This window comes from Prunus dulcis, unplaced genomic scaffold (genome assembly GCF_902201215.1).
Source record: "Prunus dulcis unplaced genomic scaffold, ALMONDv2, whole genome shotgun sequence".
NCBI lineage: Eukaryota > Viridiplantae > Streptophyta > Magnoliopsida > Rosales > Rosaceae > Prunus > Prunus dulcis.
In genome coordinates this window covers 1-27,276 of record NW_023010108.1, presented here as the reverse complement: position 1 = coordinate 27,276, position 27,276 = coordinate 1, and the positions used below count along the sequence as shown (strand labels likewise).

General features: G+C 37.5%; 1 protein-coding gene, 1 long non-coding RNA gene and 1 pseudogene across 4 annotated transcripts; 1 reads left to right on the top strand and 2 right to left on the bottom strand.

Moving 5' to 3' along the window:
• Window positions 1-11,915: 11,915 nt before the first annotated feature.
• LOC117612907 lies at window positions 11,916-13,237 on the bottom strand (annotated as a pseudogene).
• A 165-nt stretch (window positions 13,238-13,402) lies between these two features.
• On the top strand, window positions 13,403-14,493 carry LOC117612905. Its single transcript, XM_034341542.1, has 2 exons — window positions 13,403-14,122; window positions 14,242-14,493. The coding sequence occupies exons 1-2, from the start codon at window positions 13,625-13,627 to the stop codon at window positions 14,263-14,265; spliced, it is 522 nt and encodes a 173-aa protein (XP_034197433.1). The 5' UTR covers window positions 13,403-13,624; the 3' UTR covers window positions 14,266-14,493.
• A 10,325-nt stretch (window positions 14,494-24,818) lies between these two features.
• LOC117612904 lies at window positions 24,819-27,037 on the bottom strand. 3 transcript variants are annotated; one of them, XR_004583589.1, is made up of 5 exons: window positions 26,705-27,037; window positions 25,606-25,804; window positions 25,452-25,508; window positions 25,073-25,300; window positions 24,819-24,983 (listed from the first exon to the last, which is right to left on the bottom strand). It is a non-coding gene; the product is annotated as an uncharacterized LOC117612904 (long non-coding RNA). The 3 variants fall into 3 exon arrangements; XR_004583590.1 differs by having other exon boundaries at window positions 25,606-25,796; XR_004583588.1 differs by having other exon boundaries at window positions 25,606-25,801; window positions 26,705-27,036.
• Between the last annotated feature and the right edge of the window lie 239 nt (window positions 27,038-27,276).

Sequence of the window (27,276 nt, the reverse complement as noted above, 5' to 3'; positions counted from 1 at the left end):
TTGGTTTTGGTCCTAAGTTCGTATTCTACGTGGTTCAGTTTTCTTCTCAAAAACTACAATTGGTTTTCTTTTTCCCCAAGCAAACCATTGTCGTTCTCTTCAAATCTCTTGCACAATTTTGCCACCAACCTTATTTGTCTCCGAAATTTTTTGATATCCTGACATACTTCATGCATCACAAAATCAAGAAATATGCATAATCCTGGAAATGGACGAAAATATTTTAACTAACAAATCATAAAGCATTATCAAATACAAACTCAAAAATAAGAAGAAAAAAAATTCAGACATTGCCTACAACACATTTAACAGTACGATGCAACTTTCATAGGCCCCCGCCCATAGGTATAGTACTATTGTGGACTATGGAGTGGTGGGTGTTTGATATTTGTTAATATCATCGTTTCTCAACGTTCCTGCCCACAATGAATAACATACCAATTCATTCTACGGAAATAAATGTGTTATCTAGCATAAATACTTAGATCATGCTAGTTTATACTAGGGACTCTAATATTCATACACAAATTGGGGATTTTTAAAAGGAGGGATGTATAATTCAAACTATAAAAAAATTAAAAAAATAAACGATCAACATTTCAATAAACATGAAACTATCCACTAAAACCAACATATGGCGTTTGAGCAAAGAAAAAACACTTTATCAATGAGAACTAAATCAATGAAGTTGTCAAAGAACTGGGAGTAGCTGACGACACGCGAGAAAGGCTTTTGAATCATCCTAACATAGTGCAGAAAGTAGAACAATCTGAGCATGCTCTTAGCAATCATGAGCCAAAACAACGGAACATTATTACTCCTCATAGCGGGCATGTTCATATTTTCAGTATTGAGAATATCTCCAGAAAACTAGATTAGTTTATGATGAATTGAAAGCTACATAGGATTGTGTTTATATATATGTATCAGATTAGGCCTTATGGGCAATTTCCTTGATGCATTAGTAATTAAGGGTGAGTTAGGAATCCTATCAAACTAAGGAGATTGAAGACATAATATGAACCTCAAAACCGAACCTACATATATTACTAATGGTTCTTTATAAACTTTCCGTTTTGAGTTTTGGGTTCTTGTTCTTTTTGGGATGGGAAACGTAACCTAAAACCAAAAGAAAGGGAAAGTTCTTGTGGTTTGCCTTGGAGGGGGGAAAGAGAGAGAGAGATATAAAGGGCATTTCAACACAAAGAAAGCAAGAACACAGACAAACAATAAAACCACCCTCAGTCCTCCAGGGACTCGTTCTACCATTTGACACCAATGGAACAAAAATATTAGCTTCACACATGATTAGCTTATGCCCTAGGCTTGAAAGCTTATCTTTCTCCCCAGGTTAATAGAACTAAATTAACGGGTCAAATCTCAATCTAAGATTCCCCCAGTACCCCCATCAAGAATTCCCTTCACAATGACGTTTACACTGAATTAAGTACCAACAAAGTTACAAGGACATTAAATGACTGGAATATATATGCAATTATACCACTCCAAGAGATACAGCAGGCATGAAGTAATTTTTATGCAATTCTTTTCTCATAAAGGTGTAACTTTCAAAGCCCAAGTAGTTTTCCAAAATCAGTTGAAAACTAAAAAGCAACATACAAAAACAAATTTAAACATTGAGGTTTGTATTTGAACCTCACCCCACAATATTTTAACCCCAGTATTATCCTTAACGAAACTTAGTACACAGTCCCAGCAAAAACTTTAAATAAAAAAAGTTTAGACAAACCTAGCCCAAATCCTCCTTCCTCTCCCACCACCACTTTTTTTTTTTGAATAGAAACATTGTATTGATAATCAAGAGGAAAAATCCTCAATCAAACAAGAAGACCAAAAATAAAGAGTCTAACCCACTAAGATTGAAAAAAAACTGTATAAAAAACACGAAAAACACAAAACTTCAGTAAAATCATCTTAAGACTGCCATCATGTCTCTCATGATGGTAGAGTAGTGATAGTCCTTGAACTGCCCCAAAACCAAAGCCCAAAGGGATGCCCAAAATTTAATTATGTCCCATAATTCCTCAACCCTTACTCCTATATGACCCTGAAAAATTCTTCGATTTCGCTCCATCCAGATATTCCAAAAAATAGCATGAACTAGACAATCACGAAGGATTCCAGCTCTCTCCCCCTTCCCCAAAATCCTCAGATTGATACTCAGGAGCTCAAAACACCCTTTAGGAATCACCCACTCCGCTCCAAGAGCACCCAACATACTCCACCATAATTTTAGGGAATACAAACAATGAATGAACAAGTGATCAATGTTTTCTGCATCCTCTTTGCAAAGAACACACCAAGAGGTGGATAAGCACATCTTTGGTTGCCTCCTTTGAATGCAATCGCAAGTATTAATCCTGCCATTTGCTGCCAACCACATGAAAAATTGAATTTTTGGCAGAGTCTTTGCCTTCCAGATTGAGCTGAAAGGGGGGAAGACATCCCTTGTGGTAGAGAGAAGAAAACACCTGAAACCCAAGATCTCCGATCCGATCTAGAACCGTATAATCTCACCTTCCCCAATATATCCAAAAGAATTACCACTTCTGCTATTTCTGTAATAACCCAAAACAAAATATCCTAAAATTAGTATTAATTTATTCTAGAAGAAAGACGATTTTGCCCTCACATTATTTAATAGGAAAAAAGTTGACTTTTTGATCGAGAAGGAATTTGACAATTCCACCTACGCCGTTGCGTAGAGCACGACGAAACGAGTCCGTAGACACGGAGTGGACTCGAATCAGAGGTGTAACAAAGAAAATACGGTCAAAATACCGTGAAGGGAAAAACGGTAATTTAGACAAAAGTCAGATTTTTATCCCTTTCCTCTCTCTCTCTCTCTCTCTCCTCAGTTTTCTCTCTCCTCTCTCTCTCTCCTCCCGCGCGACACCCTCGCCTCCCCCCTTCCCTTCCCGTCGTCACCGCCACCGCCACAGACCGGCTAGATCTACGGCGTCGGTACCGTCGGACTCGACTCGGCCTTGCCGTCACGCCACGACCTGTCTCCACCCTTGGGCCGCCCGGAGTTCGCCGTAAATAGGAGAAAATCGACCGGTTTTCACCTGATTTTCACACCCTTCGTTCTCCCTCAATTCTCAACCAAATCTTTCCAGTAAGGTATGGATTCTCACCTATTTTTCATGCTCTAGCTGATGGTTGGATAGCTTTTCATCGATTTTAACTGTAGATCACTCGATTTTCAAATTGAAAATCGGCCAAACTTCAGCCTCCGTGATCGGCCGTTTCCGGACACTTTTTGGGGTTTGTCCAAGAACAAAAGTGGCTCCAAATGGGGTGTTTTACCGTTGGAAACTTGGTTTTGAGTTTTTCTGGCGAGCCGGTATCGCTTTGGACACCCAAGGTGCCGTCGCGTGGGTGAGGGTAGTGTAGTGACTCTGTGTATTTTTGCGATCCTCGTGTTGCCACGAGCGCGTAGGATTTTGCGGATCTCGATTTGGAGTCCGTTTGAGCCCCGAACGGGTTTTCCATTTTGTGCGATTCCCAGGTGCAGTACCGTCGAGCCGGTGGATCGCACTCAATTTTAGATATGTCGTTCTACATGATTTCAGGATCATGTAGGATCAACGGATCACGAATTGGAGTCCCGAATACTCTGAAATCGCGAACCCCGGGGCTAGGGTTTGGAATTTAAGTGATAACGGGTATTTCGGGCCAAACTCGGGCCAAACTCGCAGGATACGGGTATTTCTCTGTGAGGAACCTCTAGAGAATCCCATATTGGCCATCGGAGATCGTGGACCCCACGGGGTTCCGGATCGACCGGTATGGCAGTTTATCGCTTGGTAAAGTTTCAGGTCTTTTAAGGCCGTTTTAAACGTCTGAAATGCTCAAGTGGGCATAGGATTTATTTTAAAAGGAGTGCACGCATCTCTAGGAGCCTGGGGTCAGGGTTTTTAATTTAAATCTTTCATCAAGCAGTTTTATTAATTTAATATTCATGGTTAATCAGGCACCAGGGGCCAGACTGAGCCACAGGAGGGACCTTCAAAAGGTCCAGCTAGCTCAGACCAGAAGTGAGTGGACTTTTCTTTCCAAATGATTTTTTTATAAATAAATTGTTTTATTTGATCTTGAATAAGTGTTATTCATTGTGATTTTCTAGCATGTCTGTGAAACTAAATATCGTATTTATACATTGCTTAGCTGAGTATGCCAAAGTGATATAAAAACCAGAGTTTAAGAATGTTACCAGAAGATAGAGCAGTTTAATTTCAGATTTACTGAAATGCAGTTATTTAGCAGACTTTTCTAAGATATTGTATTTTAAACCACCATGTACCCATTTAGGGTGATTACCCTCAGTTATACCGACGTCTACGGACGTCCAGTTCATTTACAGTTCTGTCAGTGCACTTGACATTGCTTCACAAGTTTCGGGAACGCTCGGACCGTGAGTGCCAGGATTTGCGGCTCGGCTGACTTGGTGTCCCGAGACCGGCCAGGATTTGCCGCTCGGCTGACTTTGTGTCACCGAGACCTGCCAGGATTGCAGATTAGGCTGACTACGGTCCCCTGAATCCTGCAAGAGCGGCTTGAGTTGACTTTGTGTCACCGAGACCTGCCAGCAGATCAGGCTGACTATAGTCCCCTGAATCCTGCCAGTTTGTTGCTCGGATAGACTGTGTGTCGCCGAGACCTGCCAGGGGAATTGACGGATTTACAGGAGTACACCTAGGTGGTAGTTTTAAAAAGAGTTTCAGTGCTTTTATGTAATTATTGCTCTCAGTCATTTTATGCAAGTTTTCTAGACATTCGTGCATATTTTATATGTGCATAGATACGTATACATATATATATTTATATGAATGCCTTGTATTTGAGTACAGTCGAATTTTAGATTTACATACCTATTTATTTTTAGAATGGGGGTTACTATGTTTATAACTTGTTTCAAGAACGTTATTTTTGTCCACTCACACTTTCAACTGTTTTTCGCCCCCAGGCAGTAGATGTGCACAGGAATCCACCACCGGGCCTTCTTCTAGCTCCTGCGCCACTCACCAAACGTAGGATTTTGTTGTAAATTACTTAAATTCTTGTAAATATTTAGTAACTGCTCTGATATCTGGTTGGATTGAAGAACTAGAACTGGTGAATGTTTGGTTTACTTATTCTGGCAGTTGGTGTGAATACTACTCGCTTGTTTGACAGGTGGAAATTTTTGGGTTTGGACAAATTACAGGGGAGACTCTGTCGAATTTTCGGTAGAAGTCCAAGGAAGTTTTTAAACGTAGGTGTAACAGGAAATGGTAAAAAGATCTTTTGTGCCCGACATTCGCCAGGTGTCGGACACGCACAGGGTCCGGCCTGAATTCCAAAGTGGAATTAGGATCGGGTCCTGTCAATTTCAGCCTTGGACAAATTCCTTTTGAAATCAAAATTCCAATTGAGAGGCATCTCATGATTGTTAGCAAAATGGGCTATACTTTGATTTTTTCTCCTAGACAAGGAAGATAGTCTAGGAAACAGATCTTTTAGAATCCCTTCTTTCAGCCAAAGATCCTCCCAAAATCTAATTTTTGCCCCATTTCCAACAGAAAATCTGCAGCATTGAAGAAAAGAATTATACCCTTTCGAAATTTCTCGCCAAGGATTCCTGCAAGACACCTTATCTATCTGTTAAGTATCCCACCCATTTGAGTCAATTCCGTACTTGCTCTTAATGATCCTATGCCATAGCGAATTGGTTTCAAGTGGAAATCTCCACAACCATTTAGCTCTGAGGGCTTCATTTCTTTCTCTTAAAGAGCCAATTCCAAGACCACCTTCCTCTTTCGATTTAGTCACCCTTTCCCACCTGACCAAGTGACATTTCTTCCCTTCTTCTAGACCCTCCCATAAAAAGTTATGCATAAGTTGTTCTAACTTGGCGGCCACTCCTATAGGCATCTTAAACAGTGACATATAGTAAGAAGGAATGCTGCTCAAAACCGCTTGGATTAGCGTTAACCTTCCACCTTTGGATAAGCAAGCCCTCTTCCATTTTTGAAGTCTTTTCTCCACCTTATCCATTACTGGATTCCAGAAATTAAGAGCTCTTGGGTTTCCCCCGAGAGGCTGACCCAAGTAAACCATAGGCCAGCAACCAACCTCGCATCCCCAACTGCCTGCCATGTTATTCAGAGCTTCAATACTAAAATTGATCCCCAGAATGCAACTTTTAGCCTTATTAATCTTCATCCCAGACACATCACAGAACAACTTCAACAGCTGCAACAGATTTAACCAATACTCTTCCTTGCCATCCAAAAGGAAAATGGTATCATCTGCAAATTGGAGGTGAGAAACTTCCACTTGATCATGACCAGAAACAATTCCATGTACTAGGTTAACATCTTGAGCCCTTTCTATTATTCTGCTTAAAACATCGCTAACCAAGGTAAATAGGAATGGTGATAACGGGTCCCCTTGTCTTAATCCCTAGAGGCTCTGAACTTTCCTCTTGGTTTTTCATTAATCATAATGGAAAAGTTGACAGATTCCAAGCAGCCTATAATCCAGCCTCTCCATTTGACACCAAAGCCTTTCCTTTCCAGCACATCATCTACGAAATTCCATTCCACATGGTCGTAAGCTTTCTCGAAGTCAATTTTGAAAACCAGCCCTTTTCTTTTCTATTTTCTGACTTCCTATACAACTTCATTTGCAACCAACACAGCATCTAGAATCTGTCTCTTTTGGACAAAGGCTCCCTGAGATTGGGAGATAGTATTTCCAAGAACCTCCCTCAATCTTGAAGCCAAGACCTTGGATGTTGACTTGTATATACTTAATTGTGCATAATAGCAGATTAGCATAGTTAGAGGCTTCTTCATAGGAGTTGACTTTTTAGCCTTTATTTCCTTTCCATACTTGTAATTGGCTGTTCACTATTTAATCCTCCTTTTGGGAGAAGAATAATAGAAGCGACTATTCCTGTATCTCTAGAGAATTCAACATGGTATCAGAGCTCTCTAGAGAGGAATTTTAAAAATAAAAAAAAAAACTTTTTTTCAGGTTACTCCAAATTAGCCAGAAATCCATAATACCCAGACCTAAAGCCCTAAATACCCAAAACCTGCCCACTGCTACAGACACTACCGACTCCTATTTTCTGGATTTCCTGATCTAATGGGAGATATAACAGATTCTTCTAATTCTCGGCCTCTTGTATCTCTTCCAGCCAATTCCAATCATCATCATGATTTGATGAATGTCCAGTTGTTGCCAACTAAGCTTGATGGCACCAATTATCTGGCTTGGTCTCATTTTGTGAGATTATATATTACTAGTAAAGGTCGGATTGGATATTTGACTGGAGAGAAGAAGCAACCAGATAATACTGACCTAAAGTTCATAACTTGGGTTGAAGAAGATGCTATGCTTAGATCATGGCTTCTCCAGGCTATGACCCCGGATATTAGTCTTGGCTATATGCGTCTCGACTCCGCTCATGCGATATGGGATGCGGTTTCTCAAACCTATTCTGAGGGAGGTTGTGATGCCCAGATTTATGAATTGAAACGTCGGATCCAAGCCACTACTCAGCAAGGTAAGACGTTGGAGACATACTTTAATTCACTCCAAGCTTTATGGCAGGAACTTGATTATTACCAGCCGTGCGACATGAAGTGCTCTAATGATACTGCTGCGTTAAAAAAACGGATCGAGAAGGAACGTACTTTTGAGTTCTTGGCTGGTCTTACTCCGGATTTGGATCAAGTGAGAACACAGGTGCTTGGAAAGGATCCTTTTCCCTCTTTGCGTGAAGCCTATGCATACGTGCGTGCCCAAGCTCTCCGCCGATCTGCTATGGTTATGCCACCCTCTTTAGAAGGGTCTGCCTTGATTTCTACAGCAAACCATTTGGCTTGGGCACCACCAGTACATCAATCTAGTTATTCAGCTGCTGTCTCATCTAGTAATGTTGCTAAGAGTTCGAAATCTGATGATAAGGATGCTTTGAAATGTGATTATTGTCATCAGACTAAGCATGTGAGAGAGCAATGTTTCAAGCTCAATGGTTATCCACCTTGGTGGCCTGGCAAGAAGGGTGAAAAAGTTGAAGGCAGCAAGGGAGGAGGTGAAAAAGGGGGCCGTTCTAGCTCCAGAGCCTACCACACATCTTCTAGTGATCAGAATGACCAACCTACCTCTCAGCTCTCCTTTGCTCAAATGGAACAAATCGTTCAAGAGTGTGCTCGCTTGCTCTCTGATAAAGGATCTAAAGGGGCTTCCGGTTCCTTAGCCACCTCATCAGGTAACTTTGGTTGTTGTCTTAGTGCATCTGGTAAGTCTTTCTCAGACTCTTGGATTATAGATACAGGGGCAACTGATCACATGACTTCTAAACTTGATTTCTTCTCTCATTATTCATCCCCTAGTAAGACTTGTGTTACCACTGCCGATGGTTCACCCACTCCTGTGGTCGGTGAAGGCTCTGTTTTCCTTTCGAATTCTTTGTCCCTCTCAAATGTTCTCCATGTTCCTGGATTGTCTAACCATTTATTGTCAATAAGTCAGCTTACTAAATCTCTAAATTGCTTTGTCACCTTTTATGACACTCATTGTGTAATTCAGGATCAACGAACCGGGGCAACGATTGGTCGTGGTAGTGAGAAAGGGGGCCTCTATCTCTTGGATGACCCAGCTGGCTATACTAGTTCTCCCACAGTTCATGCGCTTCAGTCCGCTACTGATTCATCCAGGGACATTTGGTTATGGCACAAACGATTGGGACACCCATCATTTATCTATTTACAAAAATTGTTTCCTTCTTTATTGTCTTCGGTTGATCTTTCTCAATTTAAGTGTGAAATATGCGAACTTGCTAAGCACCACCGTGTTTCTTACCCATTAAGTATTAATAAAAGTTCTGCACCTTTTGCTCTTGTCCATAGTGATGTTTGGGGTCCTTCTTGTGTGTCAAATTTATCCAATTCCAAATGGTTTGTCACATTCATTGACGATTATTCCCGACTTACTTGGGTTTATTTGATGACTGACAAAAGTGAGGTTTTCTCTATTTTTCAGTCCTTTCACCAAATGATCCATACACAGTACAATTCTAAGATTAAAGTCTTCCGCTCATATAATGGGGGTGAGTACATCAATTCTGGTCTCAAATCCTATTTTTCGAATCATGGCATTATTCATCAAAGATCTTGCAGCTATACCCCTCAGCAGAATGGAGTAGCTGAACGGAAAAATCGCCATCTTCTAGAAGTTGCTCGTTCCCTGCTTCTTTCCATGTCTGTACCAAAGTCTTATTGGGGGGAGGCTGTCCTTACTGCTGCTTATTTGATCAATAGGATGCCTTCGCAGGTTCTCAAATTTCAAACCCCCCTTCAGGTGTTCACTGCTGCATGTTCTCCTTCTACTGTTAATCATCTTCCTCCTCGAGTGTTTGGTTGCATTAGTTTTGTGCATCTTCATCATAGTGGTAAGCTTGACCCTCATTCCCTCAAATGTATTTTTCTTGGCTACTCTGCCACTCAGAAAGGGTACAAATGTTATCATCCTCCGTCCAAAAAATTCTTTGTTACTAGGGATGTTACTTTTCATGAGGACCATGCATATTTCTCTCTTCTTAGTTCTGAGACTTCTCTTCAGGGGGAGAATATAAGTAGTGAAGATAAGTCTTATGGTGTGCCAATGTTTGAGTTGGAAAAAATTGAAACAAATGAAAGTGAAAAGAATGATAATGGAAGAGAAGACAATTCCTTGACTCTCCCACCTGTTGGTCATCGTATGTCACCATATGATTTGGTGTATACAAAAAGAGATAAGGTGCCCTTTCAGAGAAATGACCAATCTGCTGCCCCAGTGATAGGTAATTTAGAGGTAGAGTTTGTTGAACCTTCTTGTTCTTTACTTGAAAATAACCCTATAAATTCTGTTCCTTCAATTGATAATGAATTACCTATTGCCTTAAGGAGACCACTTCGTTCTTGCCCATCAAAGTACAAATATCCTATTTCAAATTTCATGTCTTCTCATCGTCTCTCCCCATATTTTAAATCATTTGCCTATCAGTTGTCTTCTGTATCTATTCCTCAAAAATTGCAGGATGCACTAGACAATCCAAGGTGGAAGGAGGCTATGGATGAGGAATTGAGAGCTCTACGAAAGAACTCTACTTGGGAGTTGGTGGAGTTGCCAAGGGGGAAGAAAGTTGTTGGTTGCAAATGGGTGTTCACAATAAAACATAAGGCAGATGGCTCTGTTGACAGATACAAGGCAAGGTTGGTGGCAAAAGGGTATACTCAGACTTATGGGATAGATTACCAAGACACATTTGCTCCAGTTGCAAAGATGAACACAATTCGGGTCCTCTTATCTTTAGCAGCTAACTTGGGGTGGACTCTTCAACAATTTGATGTGAAGAATGCTTTTCTCCATGGAGACTTAGAGGAGGAAGTATACATGGACATGCCTCCAGGTATAGATGAGACCTCTCAAGGAAAAGTATGCAGACTGAGAAAATCATTGTATGGCCTGAAACAGTCTCCTAGGGCATGGTTTGGTAGATTCTCTCAAGCTATGCAAAAGTATGGATATCGTCCTAGTCAAGCAGATCATACATTGTTCCTACGACATTCTCGGGATGGTAGGATTACTATTGTTATTGTTTATGTAGATGATATCATTATGACAGGGGACGATATAAAGGAGATCAATAAGCTGAAAATACATTTGGCCAAGGAATTTGATATCAAAGACTTGGGGACACTACGATATTTTTTAGGCATTGAAGTGGCACATTCAAAAGAAGGAATCTTTGTCTCGCAAAGAAAATATGTACTTGATCTTCTGACTGAAACTGGAATGTTAGCATGCAAGCCTGCGGACACTCCAATTGAACAAAATCATAGATTGGGAAAGCAAACTGATGATACAACCGTTGATAGGGGAAGATATCAAAGATTGGTAGGGAAGTTGATATATTTGGCTCATACAAGACCAGATATAGCTTATGCAGTGAGTGTCGTCAGTCAATTCATGCACGAGCCACGTGAGGTCCACATGCAAGCAGTTGAAAGGATACTTAGATACTTGAAATCATCACCTGGTAAAGGCCTTTTATTTTCAAAGCATAATAACTTTGCTATAGAGGCTTACACAGATGCAGATTGGGCTGGTTCAATTTCAGATCGGAGATCAACCACAGGATATTGCACGTTTGTGGGTGGCAATCTAGTCACTTGGCGTAGTAAAAAGCAAACAGTTGTTGCTAGATCTAGTGCTGAGGCTGAGTTTAGGGCTATGGCCCACGGTGTGTGCGAATTATTATGGTTGAAAATTTTATTTCGAGATTTGAGGATTACTATTCAGGGTCCTATGAGATTATTTTGTGACAATAAAGCAGCCATTAGTATTGCTCACAACCCTGTACAACATGATAGAACCAAACATATTGAGATTGACAGACACTTCATCAAAGAGAAATTATCACAAGGATTGATTTGCACTCCTTACGTGAAAACCAATGATCAACTTGCTGATATTCTTACTAAGGGAGTTTCTAGCAAGGTGTTTGAGTCTTCTTTAGCCAAGCTGGGAATTCAAGATATCTATTCTCCAGCTTGAGGGGGAGTGTTGACTTGTATATACTTAATTGTGCATAATAGCAGATTAGCATAGTTAGAGGCTTCTTCATAGGAGTTGACTTTTTAGCCTTTATTTCCTTTCCATACTTGTAATTAATGTGGAGTTTATATGGATTGGGGGGGAGGAGGAGGAGGAAGGAGCTGCTGGGATTCTATGTTCTTTTTTGTTTTCTTGCAAGTTTTAAAATTAAAATTAAAATTAAAGGGTAAATTTGACGTTTCATGATAAAAGAAGTTAGCTGGGTGTTCTTAGACATATGTCTAAACAGAAACATGGCAGGCTAACAAACTCAGTACTCCACCTATTTCTTTTCTTCCTTCTCTGCCTCGACAGCCTTCTTCAGTCTCGCACCAACATGACGTTCATTCATACGCTCAACGCGTAGCTTGTCATAAGCCTTAAATGCCTTCATATCATTTGTAACCTTCACAAGCTTAACAGTTGGCTTTTCCCTTACAATGGGCATGTAAGGGCCTTGAATTTGGGTAGCATTGGCAAGCTCCTCAGGACTTGAATCGCCAGCCTAAGACACAAGTTTATGCAATTAAAGGTTGCAACTTGCATACAGATAGCAACAACGAGAATATCACACTCTATATACATGTTGAATATATTAAAAGAATATTATTACCTTCAACTTCCGTGCACGTCTTGGGAAGACAACTAACTTGGCCTTGTATGTTTTCAACCTCTGAACATTTGCTTGAAGACCTTCTAGTGATCGATTTTTGCGGCGATGATCAACAGCTATGCCAATGGTTGAAGCAAGCTTCTTCGGGATACCAGCAGCCTGTAATAGATTACAAATACATCAAAGCAAAGGATAAGCGAGCATTCCATAATTCCAACATTTTCCTGAATATAGGTAATATTCAGAATGTGCAGAAAAACTACAGGAAACTCCATTCATCCTATCAGAAACATTCAAATTAAAGGAAAAATGGGTAAAAAAAACTGTTGAAACCACAAGTTTCCGAACGTTGATAATAGTTTCTTATATGACGGATGGAATTGGATTCCCTAGACCTCATTCGAGGATCCATTACTAACCAAAACAAACATTGTTATAACTAAAACTTTAGTATATGCAGAACCATGTACCCTACTAAGACAAAACATTAACATGACAAGCATTAGAAATTTCCCTTCCCTTTTTGAGATGAGCAACAATTATATCAAAAACAATGGTCTCACCTTCAGTTCTTCAAGAGAAAATCCTCTGCCAGATCTTACTTTCATATTGGCCATGAACGATAGGTCGTAGTGGTCCAAATGTAGGGCGAGGAAAAATCTTCACAGCTTTCTCTTGACGGGCTGGAGATGGGATCAACAAACATAGAGAAGAAAAAAGTAATAAGAATATCTGTTTAACCCAAACAATGAAAGGAATACACAAAATTAACAAAGATTGGGTAATCAAAGATTTTCTATTAGAGGTAATTAATTGAATATATAATTTCTTACCCTTTCTTCTCCGTGTTTTACACGCTGGCTGATTAAACCACGTTTTCACATAATTCTGCCAATGCTTTCTGAAGTGCGAGCTAGAAATGACATTGTTGTGCTTCACCATGACTTACCTGCAATAGGGATTTGAACAAGGGACTTCAACATAAAAGCAATGCACATTCAGTTCTTTTAAATATCATCCCAAACATGTAACGAAGATGGGCTTGCCTCAAGTGTCTTCTAGCAGTATTGCTGAGGAAATGGTAGCATCACTGTGCACATTTATGCAACCTCCGCCTAGACTTGCCAGCATGAGCAGCTGTGATTTAAGTGGGATGCATGGAGGAAACCTGGGAAATCACCTGCAGGTGGATTTCACATGCTCTTCTTTTGGAGAGTCCCGAAGGAAATCCATCATGGAGATTCCAAATAAACCAGATTTTTCGAATGCACGTAAAGATGGTAGATCAAACATGCATGCGTTGAAGATTAACACTAGATAGAAAACCACTGGTTAAATCAGAAATGTGGGCAGAATATGCAGACACCTGTTCCTAGGATTGTTGGTTTCGAACCAAGACAATTAGATTCTCCTCTTAATTTTTTTGATGGAAACCAATATTCTTCAAGTGCGGTGACTGTCACAACAGGTGACACAACTGAGGCCACTGGGTCAGCACTCAGGAAGCGGTTATTGTCTCCTTTGAATGGAATGCTTCTCCAGGATCATTTCAATGGTGATTCTCTAGACATTGGGGATGGGGTTCACAAGAGCGGCGCCTGGGGATACAATGATAGTTCTAATGTTCCCACATTACATGAGCATAAGAAGGCTCATATTGGCAACTCCAGTTATTTTAATTCTACGATCTGGTCTGCATCTTGTTCCCCAGAGTGGAAGAGTTCACTGAATCACAACTGCAATGCAAACTCCTCTTCTGTATTTGATGGTCCTTTGCTTGAAAACAAGGAGCCACAATCTCAAAATCAGTTCATATCATCATCTGGACTTGATTACTCTAGAGAAACAATTAAGGTAAGGTCAGAATCGGGGGCTATAGACATATCATCAAGAAAAGTGGCTTTGCCTACACTTTCTTTATCTCCTCTTGGTCCAAAGTTTCCTGAAAGATTGAAATGTGGAGAATTATGCAGGGATCATACGCCAAAGTTAGATGATAACAATATAACTCTTAAGGACGTACAACAATCACTTGATGGAACTATCTCAGCCATTTCATCGTCCTGGAAAGAGGAGGCTTTTAGGTTGCTAAGTAACTCATCGCAAGACGTTGATATGCTGCAGAAAAAGTTTGACCTTTTTGGGTCTGAGAGTACTACCACTGGGATGGGGCAGCACTGGAGTCAGGATTTGAAATCTAAGCCTAAAGGTGTTAAATTAGTATGAACCCCGCTCTTATGATTAGTCCAGTTTTAAGTGTGAGACATGTATTTTGGCCAAGAGTTATCGCACTGTGTTTCCTTTGGGTGACACTAAAGCTGCAAAGCCTTTTGATTTAGTGCATTCTAATGTGTGGGGTCCGGCTCGCATTACTTCGAATGAATTTCATTGGTTCGTCACATTTATTGATGATTGTACCCGACTCATTTGGCTTTTCTTGCTGAAAAATAAACATGATGTTGCTTCCATCCTTCTAGAGTTCTGTACTATGGTATCTACTCAATTTCATGCTCGGTTCAAAGTATTCCGAACTGATAATGAAGGCGAATATGTGAATAAAACTTTGGCATCTTTCTTCCATGCTCAAGGTATTATTCACCAAACGACAACCCTATTTACTCCTCAACAGAATAGTGTGTCTAAACGCAAGAATCGTCAGTTACTTAAAGTTGCTCGCTCCCTTATGTTGGACATGTCTGTTCCCCATCACCTTTGGGGGCATGCTGTTCTATCTGTTGCCTATTTGATTAATCGTACTCCTAGCCGGGTCCTTGATTTCAAGACTCGACATGATGTGTTTGGTGACCATGTTTCCCCTGTGTCAGTCTTCAAGTTGCCCCTTAAAGTTTTTGGGTGTGTTACCTATGTTCATGTCTACTCTCATCAACAGAGTAAACTTGATCTTTGTGCTTTGCGATGTGTCTTTATTGGTTACTCTTCTACTCAGAAAGGTTATAAGTGTTATCATCCACCTACCCAGAAGGTGCATGTTACATTGGACGTGACTTTCCATGAAGAAGTGCCCTATTATGTCTCTCCCTCCTCTCCAATTCAGGGGGAGAGGGGGAGTGAATTGGAATGTGTTGGATTGGAGAATGATGTGTTTGAAGATATTGCTCTTGGGATGGAAACGACTCGTCGCACTGAAGCAAGTGACCAGTCACCTATATCTGAAGATGAAACTTGTGGTCCATGTGAAGAAACGACTTATCGGCCTTTGGAACTCGATCACACTGAAGCAAGTGACCAGTTGCCTGTATCTGGAGATGAAGCAGGTGCTCTCGGTGTCGAAACGACCAGTAAAACTAAAGCAAGTGACCAATCGCCTATATATGAAAGTAATGACAGTGATTCTTGTATGGATGAGTTCGATCCAATACCCCCCTCTACCCTGCTAGTGTCCCAATCTACTCGTGATAGTGAATCAAGTGAGGTAATTTCTAATGATCTATCTGCGTCAACTTATCAGTTACCCCTAGGAACCACTCGTGGGAAACCTAAAGTACAATATTCTCCTGATATACATGCCAAGTCTAAATATCTCATTAGCCATTTTGTGTCAACTCATCGTTTGTCTAAGTCATATGGATCATATTTGTGTCAATTATCTAGTGTATGTGTGCCAACTAAGTTGCAAGATGCTTTATCTAACCCAAAATGGATGGATGCCATGAATGTTGAAATGGATGCCTTGAACAAGAATAAAACATGGGATTTAGTTCCTTTGCCACGAGGGAAGAAAGTTGTTGGATGCAGATGAGTGTTTACTTTGAAGCATAAAGCTGATGGTTCTATTGACCGTTGCAAGGCTAGATTGGTAGCAAAGGGTTATACTCAGATCTATGGAGTAGATTATTTGGAGACCTTTGCTCCAGTGGCAAAGCTCAATACTGTGCATGTATTATTGTCCCTGGCTGCAAATCGCGACGGGCCCTTATTACAATTCGATCTCAAAAATGCGTTTCTACATGGTGACCTTAAGGAGGAGATTTACATGGATCTCCCTCCTAGTATTCCTGTAACCTTTAAGAAGGCTGTTGTGTGTAAGTTGCGGAAGTCTTTATATGGATTAAAGCAGTCTCCAAGAGCGTGGTTTGGGAGATTTGCAGCATCTATAAAGAAATTTGGGTATGTGCAAAGTAACTCAGACCATACTTTGTTTCTAAAGCGTCATAAAGGTAAATTGACAGCTTTAATTATTTATGTTGATGATATGATTGTGACTAGAGATGATCAGGCAGAAATGCAAAATCTTCATAAGTATCTGGCTTCCGAGTTTGAGATGAAGTCATTGGGTGATTTGAAGTACTTTCTTGGGATTGAAGTTGCCAGATCTAAACATGGTATCTTTCTGTCTCAAAGAAAGTATATTTTGGATTTACTTGCAGAGACTGGAATGTTAGATTGTAAACCAATTGATACCCATAGTGAACAGAATCATAAGTTGGGGTTGTATCATGATGAAGTCCCTACAGATAAAGAGCGTTATCAATGACTTGTGGGGAAATTGATTTATTTATCTCATACACATCCTGATATTGCATATGCAATGAGTGTAGTGAGTTAGTTTATGCATTCTCCTAGTGAAGATCATATGGGTGCTGTGATGCGCATCTTAAGGTATCTGAAAGTAACTCCTGGAAATGGGTTAATGTTTTGCAAGTATGGTCATACATATGTGGAAGGGTATACGGATGCTGATTGAGCTGGTTCAGTACTGATAGAAATTCTATGTCTGGATATTTCACATTTTTTGGTGGTAATCTTGTTACTTGAAGGAGTAAAAAGCAAAACGTGGTGTCTAGGTCTAGTGCCGAGGCCGAGTACCGTGGGATGGCTCAAGGTGTGTGCGAGTTACTATGGTTGAGAAGATTGTTGAGAGATCTTGGGTTTGGACCCCAAAGACCCATGAATTTGTATTGTGATAATAAAGCTGCAATTGCAATTGCACATAACCATATGCAACATCATCGTGCAAAGCACGTGGATGTCAATCGACATTTTGTTAAAGAGAAGTTGGATGCTGAAATTATTTCTTTTCTGTTTATATCATCCGAGTATCAACTGGCAGATGTTCTTACAAAAGCTGTGTCTACTACAGTCTTTCTCAACTCGCTTGACAAGTTGGGCATGCGTGACATCTTTGCTCCAACTTGAGGGGGAGTGTTAGCGAGATCCTAGCTTAATTAAGATATTTATTTCCCAGTTTATTAGGATTATATTTCTTTCCTTTCTGTACAGACATTGTGTAATTAGGTTTTTTATCTTGTTTCCTAGTTTGACCCTACTAGGGTTACATCTTACATCCTTGTACTATAAATACCTTCTTTTAGAGAATGAAATACAACCTGAAAAATATTCTACCCATATTGTTTGACTCAATGTTATTCAAGGCAAAGCTAATGGATTGATATTCTTTATACCCACTTAACTTTTGAGGAATTTTATTCATGATATGCCACAAGCACAAACAATGTCTAGTATTAGGAAAAACAAATTGCTTTTTTCATGGCTTTGTCTTGATCTGTAATTATTCCCTTTGGAGCACAAGCATACATGCCAGCAAGCCAAGACTTCAACAACCAAATAAATGTGTTGGCATCTTCACTTGAGATCAACCCACATCCTAGCAAAATCTATTGACCATGGTGACTGACTCCCACAAATGGAGCAAATGGCATGTCATACTTATTAGTCAAGTATGTGGTGTCAAATGTAACAACATCACCGAATTCTTCATACGCCACCCTACTCCTTGCATTTGCCCAAAACACATTTCTTAAACGACCATCTTGATCTAAATCAATAGCATATAAGAAATTTTTGTTCTTAGATTGCATATTCACAAAATAATTTTGAATTGCAGTGGCATCTCCTTCCCCAAACTGTATTCGCCTAACCTTTTCAATGTAGTTTCTACAATCCTTTTCTAAAAATGACATATTCTCATGCCCCCCTACTTCTACCACAACTGAATTATAACTCTTGTTCAACCTTATCCCAGCTTTATCATTCATTTCAAGCTTCTTCTTAATATATGGGGTTATCTCTCGATAGCTCTTCCAAAAACGAGATTTGGTTGGACTCAAGTCATGATTATGGTCCAGCTTAATAGGGTTGACTCGCTACCTTCCACTTAAGCATAAACCTGCCCTAATTTGAGCCTTGTAATTATTCTTTATACTTGGATGTGGCTTTAGGGTATTACTTGAATTACTTTTGCAAGTCCCTAAACGAGCACATGCAAGAGTAATATATCTCAACTCCCCATCATCTCCTTTTTTTGATGACCTCTTTATAACTGGGAAGCCAGATTATTTCCCATATTCTCTATAATATTGAATTAACTCATAAATATTGTCAAACAGCGTTCCAACCTTCGGCTCTTGTATTTTTTTCTTTCACATCTGTTCTGTTGTCCATGGCAATCTCATCATCCCCATTATTTTCAATTTTAATCCCATCAGATTCCAGCTCAAATCTTCATCAGTAACTTCTAAACTTGCAGAAATATTTGAATATTCTTCCATTCCTACATCATATAGGACATGAGCTTATGATACATAAGCATATAATACCAAAATTTCAATACTACAGTCAATCAATTCATCTAATGACTAAAAAAAGAAGAAGAGAGAATTATAAACAAATTAACGTATCAGCAACCGTGTGTGCAACGAGCAACTACAAAAAGAAGAATTGAGAATACCCAAATTAATGTATCAGCAACTGAAAAAAGAAGAAGAGAGAATACCTAAATCATAAATGCAACCAGGAGTGGTAGTTATGCTACCATGATTCAAGTTATTACAAGTTCTTAAGAAAAACATGTTCAACTAGTAAAAAAAAAACTTAATTTGAATACTGATGGAAACAAATAAATTAACAATCAGCAACCGTGTATTAGAAGAAAGCATTCATCCAAAAAAAAAAAAAACAAGGTAAGCTAAACAGAAAAAGAATGTTATAACGAAGGTTTACTCACCTAAAACCATGGAGGAAGGAGTAGAGCGAAGGAACAGTGTCAAACGCTACCACGTGTCGTTCTCTTCCATTTATTACTATTTTACAATGTTTTGACTTTCAAAAATCATAATTGATTCGTAAAAAATCTGAAAAATTCACCGAAAAATGCCACAAACTCCTTACAACATTTTCTTCATCTTTTTAGTTGTAAAATACAAATTTGACACATAAAAATAATTTCTCAAACTCAAGTTTTTTTATATACTACTACCTATAACACTAAGTTGAAGATCATTACTCTTCCTCACTATAACTCTTCCTCCAATTATAACTTCAAATTTCTGAAAGTCAAATTTTGGTTTTCACGATTACAGTTGAACATAATGTTGTAAGGAATTCGTAGAAATTTTCGGTGTACTTTTCTGATTTTTTAAATAATTTTTCGTGAATTTTTTAAGATAAACTCATAAAAATGAAACATTAATGACATGTGGCACTACGTGGTATTGACACCCATTGGAAAAACTGAGGACCCAGTCATCATACACTGCCATGTGTCATTCTCTTCTATTTATTACTATTTTACAGTGTTTTGACTTCAAAAAATCATAATTAATTTGTAAAAAATTTGAAAAATTCACCGAAAAATACCACAAACTCCTTGCAACATTTTCTTCATCTTTTCAAGTGTAAAATATAAATTTGACTAAGAGAAAAATTCAAATAATTTCTCAAACTCAAGTTTGCTTCCATACTAATAATAACACTAAGTTGAAGATCACTAGTCTTCATCACTATAACTCTTCCTCCAATTATTACTTCAAAATTTCCAAAGTCAATTTTCAATTTTCATGCATCAGAGTTGAAGACCATGTCACAAGGAATGTTTAGAAATTTTGACGTATTTTTCTGATTTTTTTAAATAATTTTTCATGAAGTTTTTAAGATAAACTCATAAAAATGAAACATTAATGACACATGGAGCTACAAAATACTGACACCCATTGGAAAAGCTAACGATCTAGCCATTAGGCGCTGCCATGTGTCATTCTCTTCCACTTATTACTATTTTACAATATTTTGACTTTCAAAAATCATAATTACTTATTAAAAAAATCTGAAAAATTCACCGAAAAATGCCACAAACTCCTTGCGACATTTTTTTTTCATCTTTGTAGTTGTAAAATATAAATTTGTCTTAGAGAAAAATTCAAATAATTTCTCAAACTAAAGTTTGCTGTCATACTAAAAATATCACTAAGTTAAAGATCACTAGTCTTCATCACTATAACTCTTCCTCCAATTATAACTTCAATTCAAAGTCAAATGTTGATTTTCACACATTAGAGTCGAAGATAATGTTGCAATGAATTTGTAGAAATTTTATATATTTGTTTTATTTTTTTAACGATTTTTCGTGAATTTTTTAAGATAAACTCACAAAAATAAAACATTAATGATACGTGGCAATATGAGATACTGACATCCGTTGGAAAAGCTGACGATGCACCCTTCAGGCACTGCTATGTGTCATTATCTTCCATTTATTACTATTTTACAATTTTTTGACTTCCAAAAATCATAAATAATTCTTAAAAAATTTGAAAAATTCACCGAAAAATGCCACAAGCTTCTTGCGACATGTTCTTCATCTTTTCTGTTGTAAAATATAAATTTGACTTAGAGAAAAATTCAAATAATTTCTTAAACTCAAGTTTCCTTCCATACTAATAATAACACTAAGTTGAAGATCGCTAGTCTTCATTACTATAACTCTTCCTCCAATTATTCTTTCACATTTTCCAAAGGCATTTTTCAATTATCACGCATTAGAGTCAAAGATCATGTCGCAAGGAATTTTTAGAAATTTTAAGTGTATTTTTTTGATTTTTTTAATGATTTTTCATGAATTTTTTTAAAGATAAACTCATAAAAATGAAATATTAATGACACGTGGAGCTACAGGATAACGACACCTTTTGGAAACTCTGATGACACACCCATCAAGCACTGCCATGTGAATTTATTTCCAAAAATCATAATAAATTCATAAAAATCTCAAATAATTTCTCAAAGTCAAGTTTGCTTCTATACTAACAATGAAACTATGTTGGAGATCATTACTCTTCCGTATTACAACTCTTCCTCTCATTATTACTTTAAATTTCCCAAATTCAAGTTTGGATTTTTCTCGCATGATAGTCAAAGATAATGTCACAAGAAGTTTGTTGTTGGTGTAATTTTCTGACTTTTTTTTTTCAATTTTTTAAGGTAATGACATAAAAATGAACATCTCATGACACATGGCGCTACGCGAGAATGACACTCATTAGAAGCACTGACGATGCATTATTTAAATGCTGCTACTTGTCAATCTCTTTCGTTTATTACTATTTTTGAATGCTTTAACTTTCAAAAATCATAATAATTCATTAAATAGCATAAAAATACACACCAAAAAAATTCTACAAACTTAATTTGACACTTTCTACATCTTTAGAGATCATCTTTAAAAATTCATAAAAATACTAATGAAGACTTCTTAGTCAAAAAATAAAAATAATATTTTGAAGCTTTATTGAATAGTAAATGAAGCCATGGTAAAGCTCCAGTGAATCCTTTTAAAGCTTTTACTAAACATATTTTGGTGGCGAACAAGTGATGCTGCAGCATTGAGATTCTAACTTGTGTCATTTGTCTATTATTTTGTTGCATTACTTGTAAAATTTATAATTTTTTAAAATTATAAAAATATACATAAAATTACTATAAGTTCCTTGGCTTTTTGGACGGCGATTTCCTCCCTAAGTTTTGCCGTCTTTTCTCTTTTCCTCGCCTGTTGTTTGTGCAGAAGAAACACAAATACCCTTTAGTGATCAAAAGAAAAGTCTTGAATTGAACTCTAAAACATACAAAATGCAACTACCTGATCAGTGACATCCATCCCCATGTAATTTATACCAAATGTCTCTCATGCCTTGCTGAAGACGGGCTCCACATTTATCAAAAATGTTTTTGACCCAAATAATGGTGTCTCAAATGTAATCTCCCTTTTTGCAGGTAACCTTTTTTCCAGAACCTCCTTCTTGAAGTCTTGAGATTCCTTAACACCCGCCCCTATAAAAATCTCAACATCTGTTCTTCCTATAATGTGCTGGCAAGAGGACAGAACATAATATAATTAAGGTGGTTTGGTGTCAGAGTGTCACTTAAGCAAGGCAGTAATTACCTCCTTTTAAATTACATTCAAGTTATACATCAATCCTATCAAACCTTGAATAAGAAGTTTTGACAGGACTCGACCCAAATTTCACTTTGGAATCTGAGCCGAACTCTATGCGTGTCCAACATCTGGCAGGTGCCAGGCACAAATGATCTAATTGTCCTTCTGTTCAAAATTCAATTTATTTCGAGTTTGGCTTCTTTCGGCAGAGTCTCCCCTGTAAAATGAACATTTCTCAAAAATTTTACCGGTCAACAAACATTTATAATTTCTCAATCATTCAACATGTATTAAAGTATATCCAAGCAAATCAAGCATCATATTATTCTAGCCTCAGGCCGCAACAATTCAAATAAATCAATCTGCTAATAAAATTCATGTCAACTTTTATAACGACAATAATACATTGGCAATCTCAAACATTCTAACTCGTGGTTGCACCTTGTAACCATAGGCTGCCTACGTACCTTTACTGAGGGATCAAGCCACACGTAGTTCTCATATTTCATCTCAGCTTCCTGGCATTACTCACTTGGCAATAAATAATTAAATGAATGAATAAAAGCATTTAGATTCGGGTAATCACACATGGAGAGCCATCACTATCCATTTCCTTGTGACACCATTGGTGACACGTCCTGCCCTGTAATCCTCGCTGGACTCAGGAAACATCTAGTCAACCTAATTCGCAATCCTCGCTGCCACGGTTCGGATATCTCTAAGACTCGTGGGGCAAAATATTCTAGAAAAACTTAAGCTATTTAATACTATATAGAATAACAAAAGATAAAGATAAATAAACATAGTAAAATAAAATAAGTTAAAGATTTATAAGCTTCGAAGACCCTTGTATCCTTGTATTGAAACTCGCGTAAGGTTCATAAATAAATAAATATATATATGTATATCAACAACTTAATTAGAATCTATATGTATATTTCCATCTAACACTTGTAAAACAAATGTGACACTTAAGAAAATAATGGTAATCGTATAAAATCCTCAATATAATTTAAAAGCTTTTTAAAATGTAAATTCTCTTCACCTAGGTGTACCCCCCATTTATGATCCGCCAATTTGTTTAATGCCGTCAATTCCATCATCGCAGGTCTCGGAAACATAAAGTTAACCGAGCCACATTCCTCACAGGTCTCAGAGATAACACTTCAATCTGAGCCGCATTCCTCGCAGGTCTCAGAGATGACACTTCAAGCGCTGCCATGTGTCATTATCTTCCATTTATTACTATTTTACAATGTTTTGACTTCCAAAAATCATAAATAATTCTTAAAAAATCTGAAAAATTCACCAAAAAATGCCACAAGCTTCTTGCGACATGTTCTTCATCTTTTCAATTGTAAAATATAAATTTGACTTAGAGAAAAATTCAAATAATTTCTTAAACTCAAGTTTGCTTCTACACTAACAATAACACGAAGTTGAAGATCGCTAGTCTTCATTACTATAACTCTTCCTCCAATTATTCTTTCAAATTTTCCAAAGGCAATTTTCAATTTTCATGCATTAAGTTGAAGACCACGTCGCAAGGAATTTTAAAAAAATTTCAGTGTAATTTTTGTATTTTTTTATAATGATTTTTCATGAATATTTTTAAAGATAAACTCATAAAAATGAAACATTAATGACACGTGGAGCTACGGGATAACGACACCTTTTGGAAACTCTGATGACACACCCATTAGGCATTGCCATGTGTATTGATTTCCAAAAATCATAATAAATTCATAAAAATCTCAAATAATTGCTCAAAGTCAAGTTTGCTTCTATACTAACAATAACAGTATGTTGGAGATCATTACTCTTCCTCTCATTATTACTCTAAATTTCCCAAATTCAAGTTTGGATTTTTCTCACATGATAGTCAAAGATAATCTCACAAGAATTTTGTTGTTGGTGTGATTTTCTGACTTGTTTTTTTTTTTTTGGGGTCAATTTTTTAAGGTAAAGACATAAAAATGAACATCTCATGACACATGGCGCTATGCGAGAATGACACTCATTAGAAGCACTGACGATGCATTATTCAAGTGCTACTACTTGTCAATCTCTTTCGTTTATTACTATTTTTTAATGCTTTAACTTTCAAAAATCATAATAATTCATTAAATAGCATAAAAATACACCAAAAAATTTCTACAAACTCAATTTGACACTTTCTACGTCTTTTGAGTTCATCCTAAAAAATTCACAAAAATACTAATGAAGACTTCTTAGTCAAAAAATAAAAATAATATTTTGAAGCTTTATTGAATAGTAGATGAAGCGATGTTGAAGCTCGAGTGAATCCTTTTAAAGCTTTTACTAAACATATTTTGGTGACAAACAAGTGATGCTACAGCATTGAGATTCTGACTTGTGTCATTTGTCTATTATTTTATTGCATTACTTGTAAAATTTATAATTTTTTAAAATTATAAAAATATACATAAAATTACTATAAGTTCCTTGGCTTTTTGGACGGCGATTTCCTCCCTAAGCTTTGCCATCTTTTCTCTTTTTCCTCGCCTGTTGTTTGTGCAGAAGAAACACAAATACCCTTTAGTGATCAAAAGAAAATCTTGAATTGAACTCTAAAACATACAAAATGCAACTACCTGATCAGTGACATCCATCCCCATGTAATTTATACCAAATGTCTCTCATGCCTTGCTGAAGACGGGCTCCACATTTATCAAAAATGTTTTTGACCCAAATAATGGTGTCTCAAATGTAATCTCCCTTTTTGCAGGTAACCTTTTTTCCAGAACCTCCTTCTTGAAGTCTTGAGATTCCTTAACACCTGCCCCGGTAAAAATCTCAACATCTGTTCTTCCTATAATGTGCTGGCAAGAGGACAGAACATAATATAATTAAGGTGGTTTGGTGTCAGAGTGTCACTTAAGCAAGGCAGTAATTACCTCCTTTTAAATTACATTGAAATTATACATCAATCCTATCAAACCTTGAATAAGAACTTCAATGGCAATCAATTACCTCCTCTTGCAAACTTGGGAAGTGATTATAGATAAACCCATACAGCAATTCTTTATCCTAAAATAAGAAATTATCAACAAAAATAATTTTCAAAAGTGATCAATGAGGTCATTTTAAACATAAACATAGGATTTACAATGTATCAGTGAGTTACCTGATGACCAATAACAACAGGTGCATTCTGCAACACAAAATGCAAGAAATTATTTGCTCTTTTCAAAATCTGGGACAATTCTTCCGCCGGTGAGGACTGCCTTTCAAGACTTTGAATGCTTTCCTGCAATTAGTCCACAAGTATCTGCTCTCTCTCAACACTTGCCTCCATCAACTTCTCCAAACTTTTCCCTGCACTACTTCAGTGATAAAAGTAAAATAAAATTAAGGTAGGAAAAGTATGAAGAAGCCAATTCTGGTAAAATCTGATGTCAAAAATAAGAAAGTAAACCAAATTGAGAATTTTCTCTGAACTCATGAGTAAACAGAGAACATGAGTTTATTATGATGTAGAAATAACAGAGGAAAACTTAGACAAATGTCAATAATACATTAGAAGACCAAGTAGCATGTGTGTACATTGTATACCTCCTCCAAGTAATAGAATTTGGATAAAAATAAAATTTTCCAATTTTTTTTTATACATCAAGAAGTTGAAACAAGGCAATAAAAAACTTAAAACTCAAGAGAAGAACTGAACTCAAAATAAACACAATTAACGAAATTCAATCTTAAAAACAATAAACTCAAATATTTGTTCTCATCTTAATAATTTTGCAATGCAAATGCAAATTGGAGGGGAAAAACAACCTGCGTACAGAACGAAGGAGAGCATTAGAAAGCCAAACAGTAGACAAAAATCCATAATAAAAAACCCAAATGGGTGGGGTTATCTATTTTCTCATTTAATAGCCAAAGACATTTAGTTGCACATATTTTTTCAGCAATCACAGCAACCATAGCAATTAAGGCAATCACAACAACCAATACCAATCATAATCATCCATTTAATCATAGACTGGATAACTATACATACACTTATAGATTAAGATTTTTTTAAAACCTTGATTACTAACTTTCACAGAATCACGAAAGACAACCTTTGTCCAATCTCAAAGCCAATTACAATCTTAAACAAGGCCTTGCCAAATTTAATTAAAGAGGACAAAATCGAACCAAAACCAAACAGACTAAATTAATTAATGAAGAAAAGAAAATTGAAAAACAAGTAGTCAAAAATGAAAAAAAACAAGTCATACTCATAATTAAAGATATTGATGCAGATAGAGAATGGCAGGAACAACCAGATGGGTAGCAGTAAAAATCCAATCTTTGAGCAGCAGTATGACTTTGGCAGATTACTACCTTTCCCTTCACCACCACGAAAAGAGAGGGACACAACGAAGAGGAAAATGAAAGAGATATCAAATGAGAGTAGTAAATAGGGCTTTTTGGCCTCGATTTTTGAATTTTGATAGGGAAAGGGAAGAGAGAGAGAGAGAGAGAGAGAGAGAGAGAGAGAGAGAGAGAGAGACGAGGAGGAGGACGAGGGAGATCCACGCGGAGAAACTGAGAGAGAAATACAGAGGAGGAGTTTGAAAGGAGAGAAACTGAGAGGGCAGAGAAAGAAGAGGGGGGAACGTGAAAAAGTTGAACAGCTAGGAGGGAGGAGAGAGAACAAGTTGAGGGACTCGTTCTAGTACAACTGTTTCATTTACAATTGCTTTTCTCGGAGTCGTTGGATTATATCCAACAATGTTCTCGTGTAGCTTTTCTCATTGGATAACCTCCCTCTTCATATTGTAATGTAAAGTGGTATAGAAGGTGGGCC

Coding starts and splice junctions, on each gene's coding strand:
- LOC117612905 (XM_034341542.1), top strand. CDS start 13,625: ATGCAGACACCTGTTCCTAGGATTGTTGGTTTCGAACCAAGACAATTA. Junction 14,123..14,241: donor ACTCTAGAGAAACAATTAAG/GTAAGGTCAGAA, acceptor AGAATTATGCAG/GGATCATACGCCAAAGTTAG.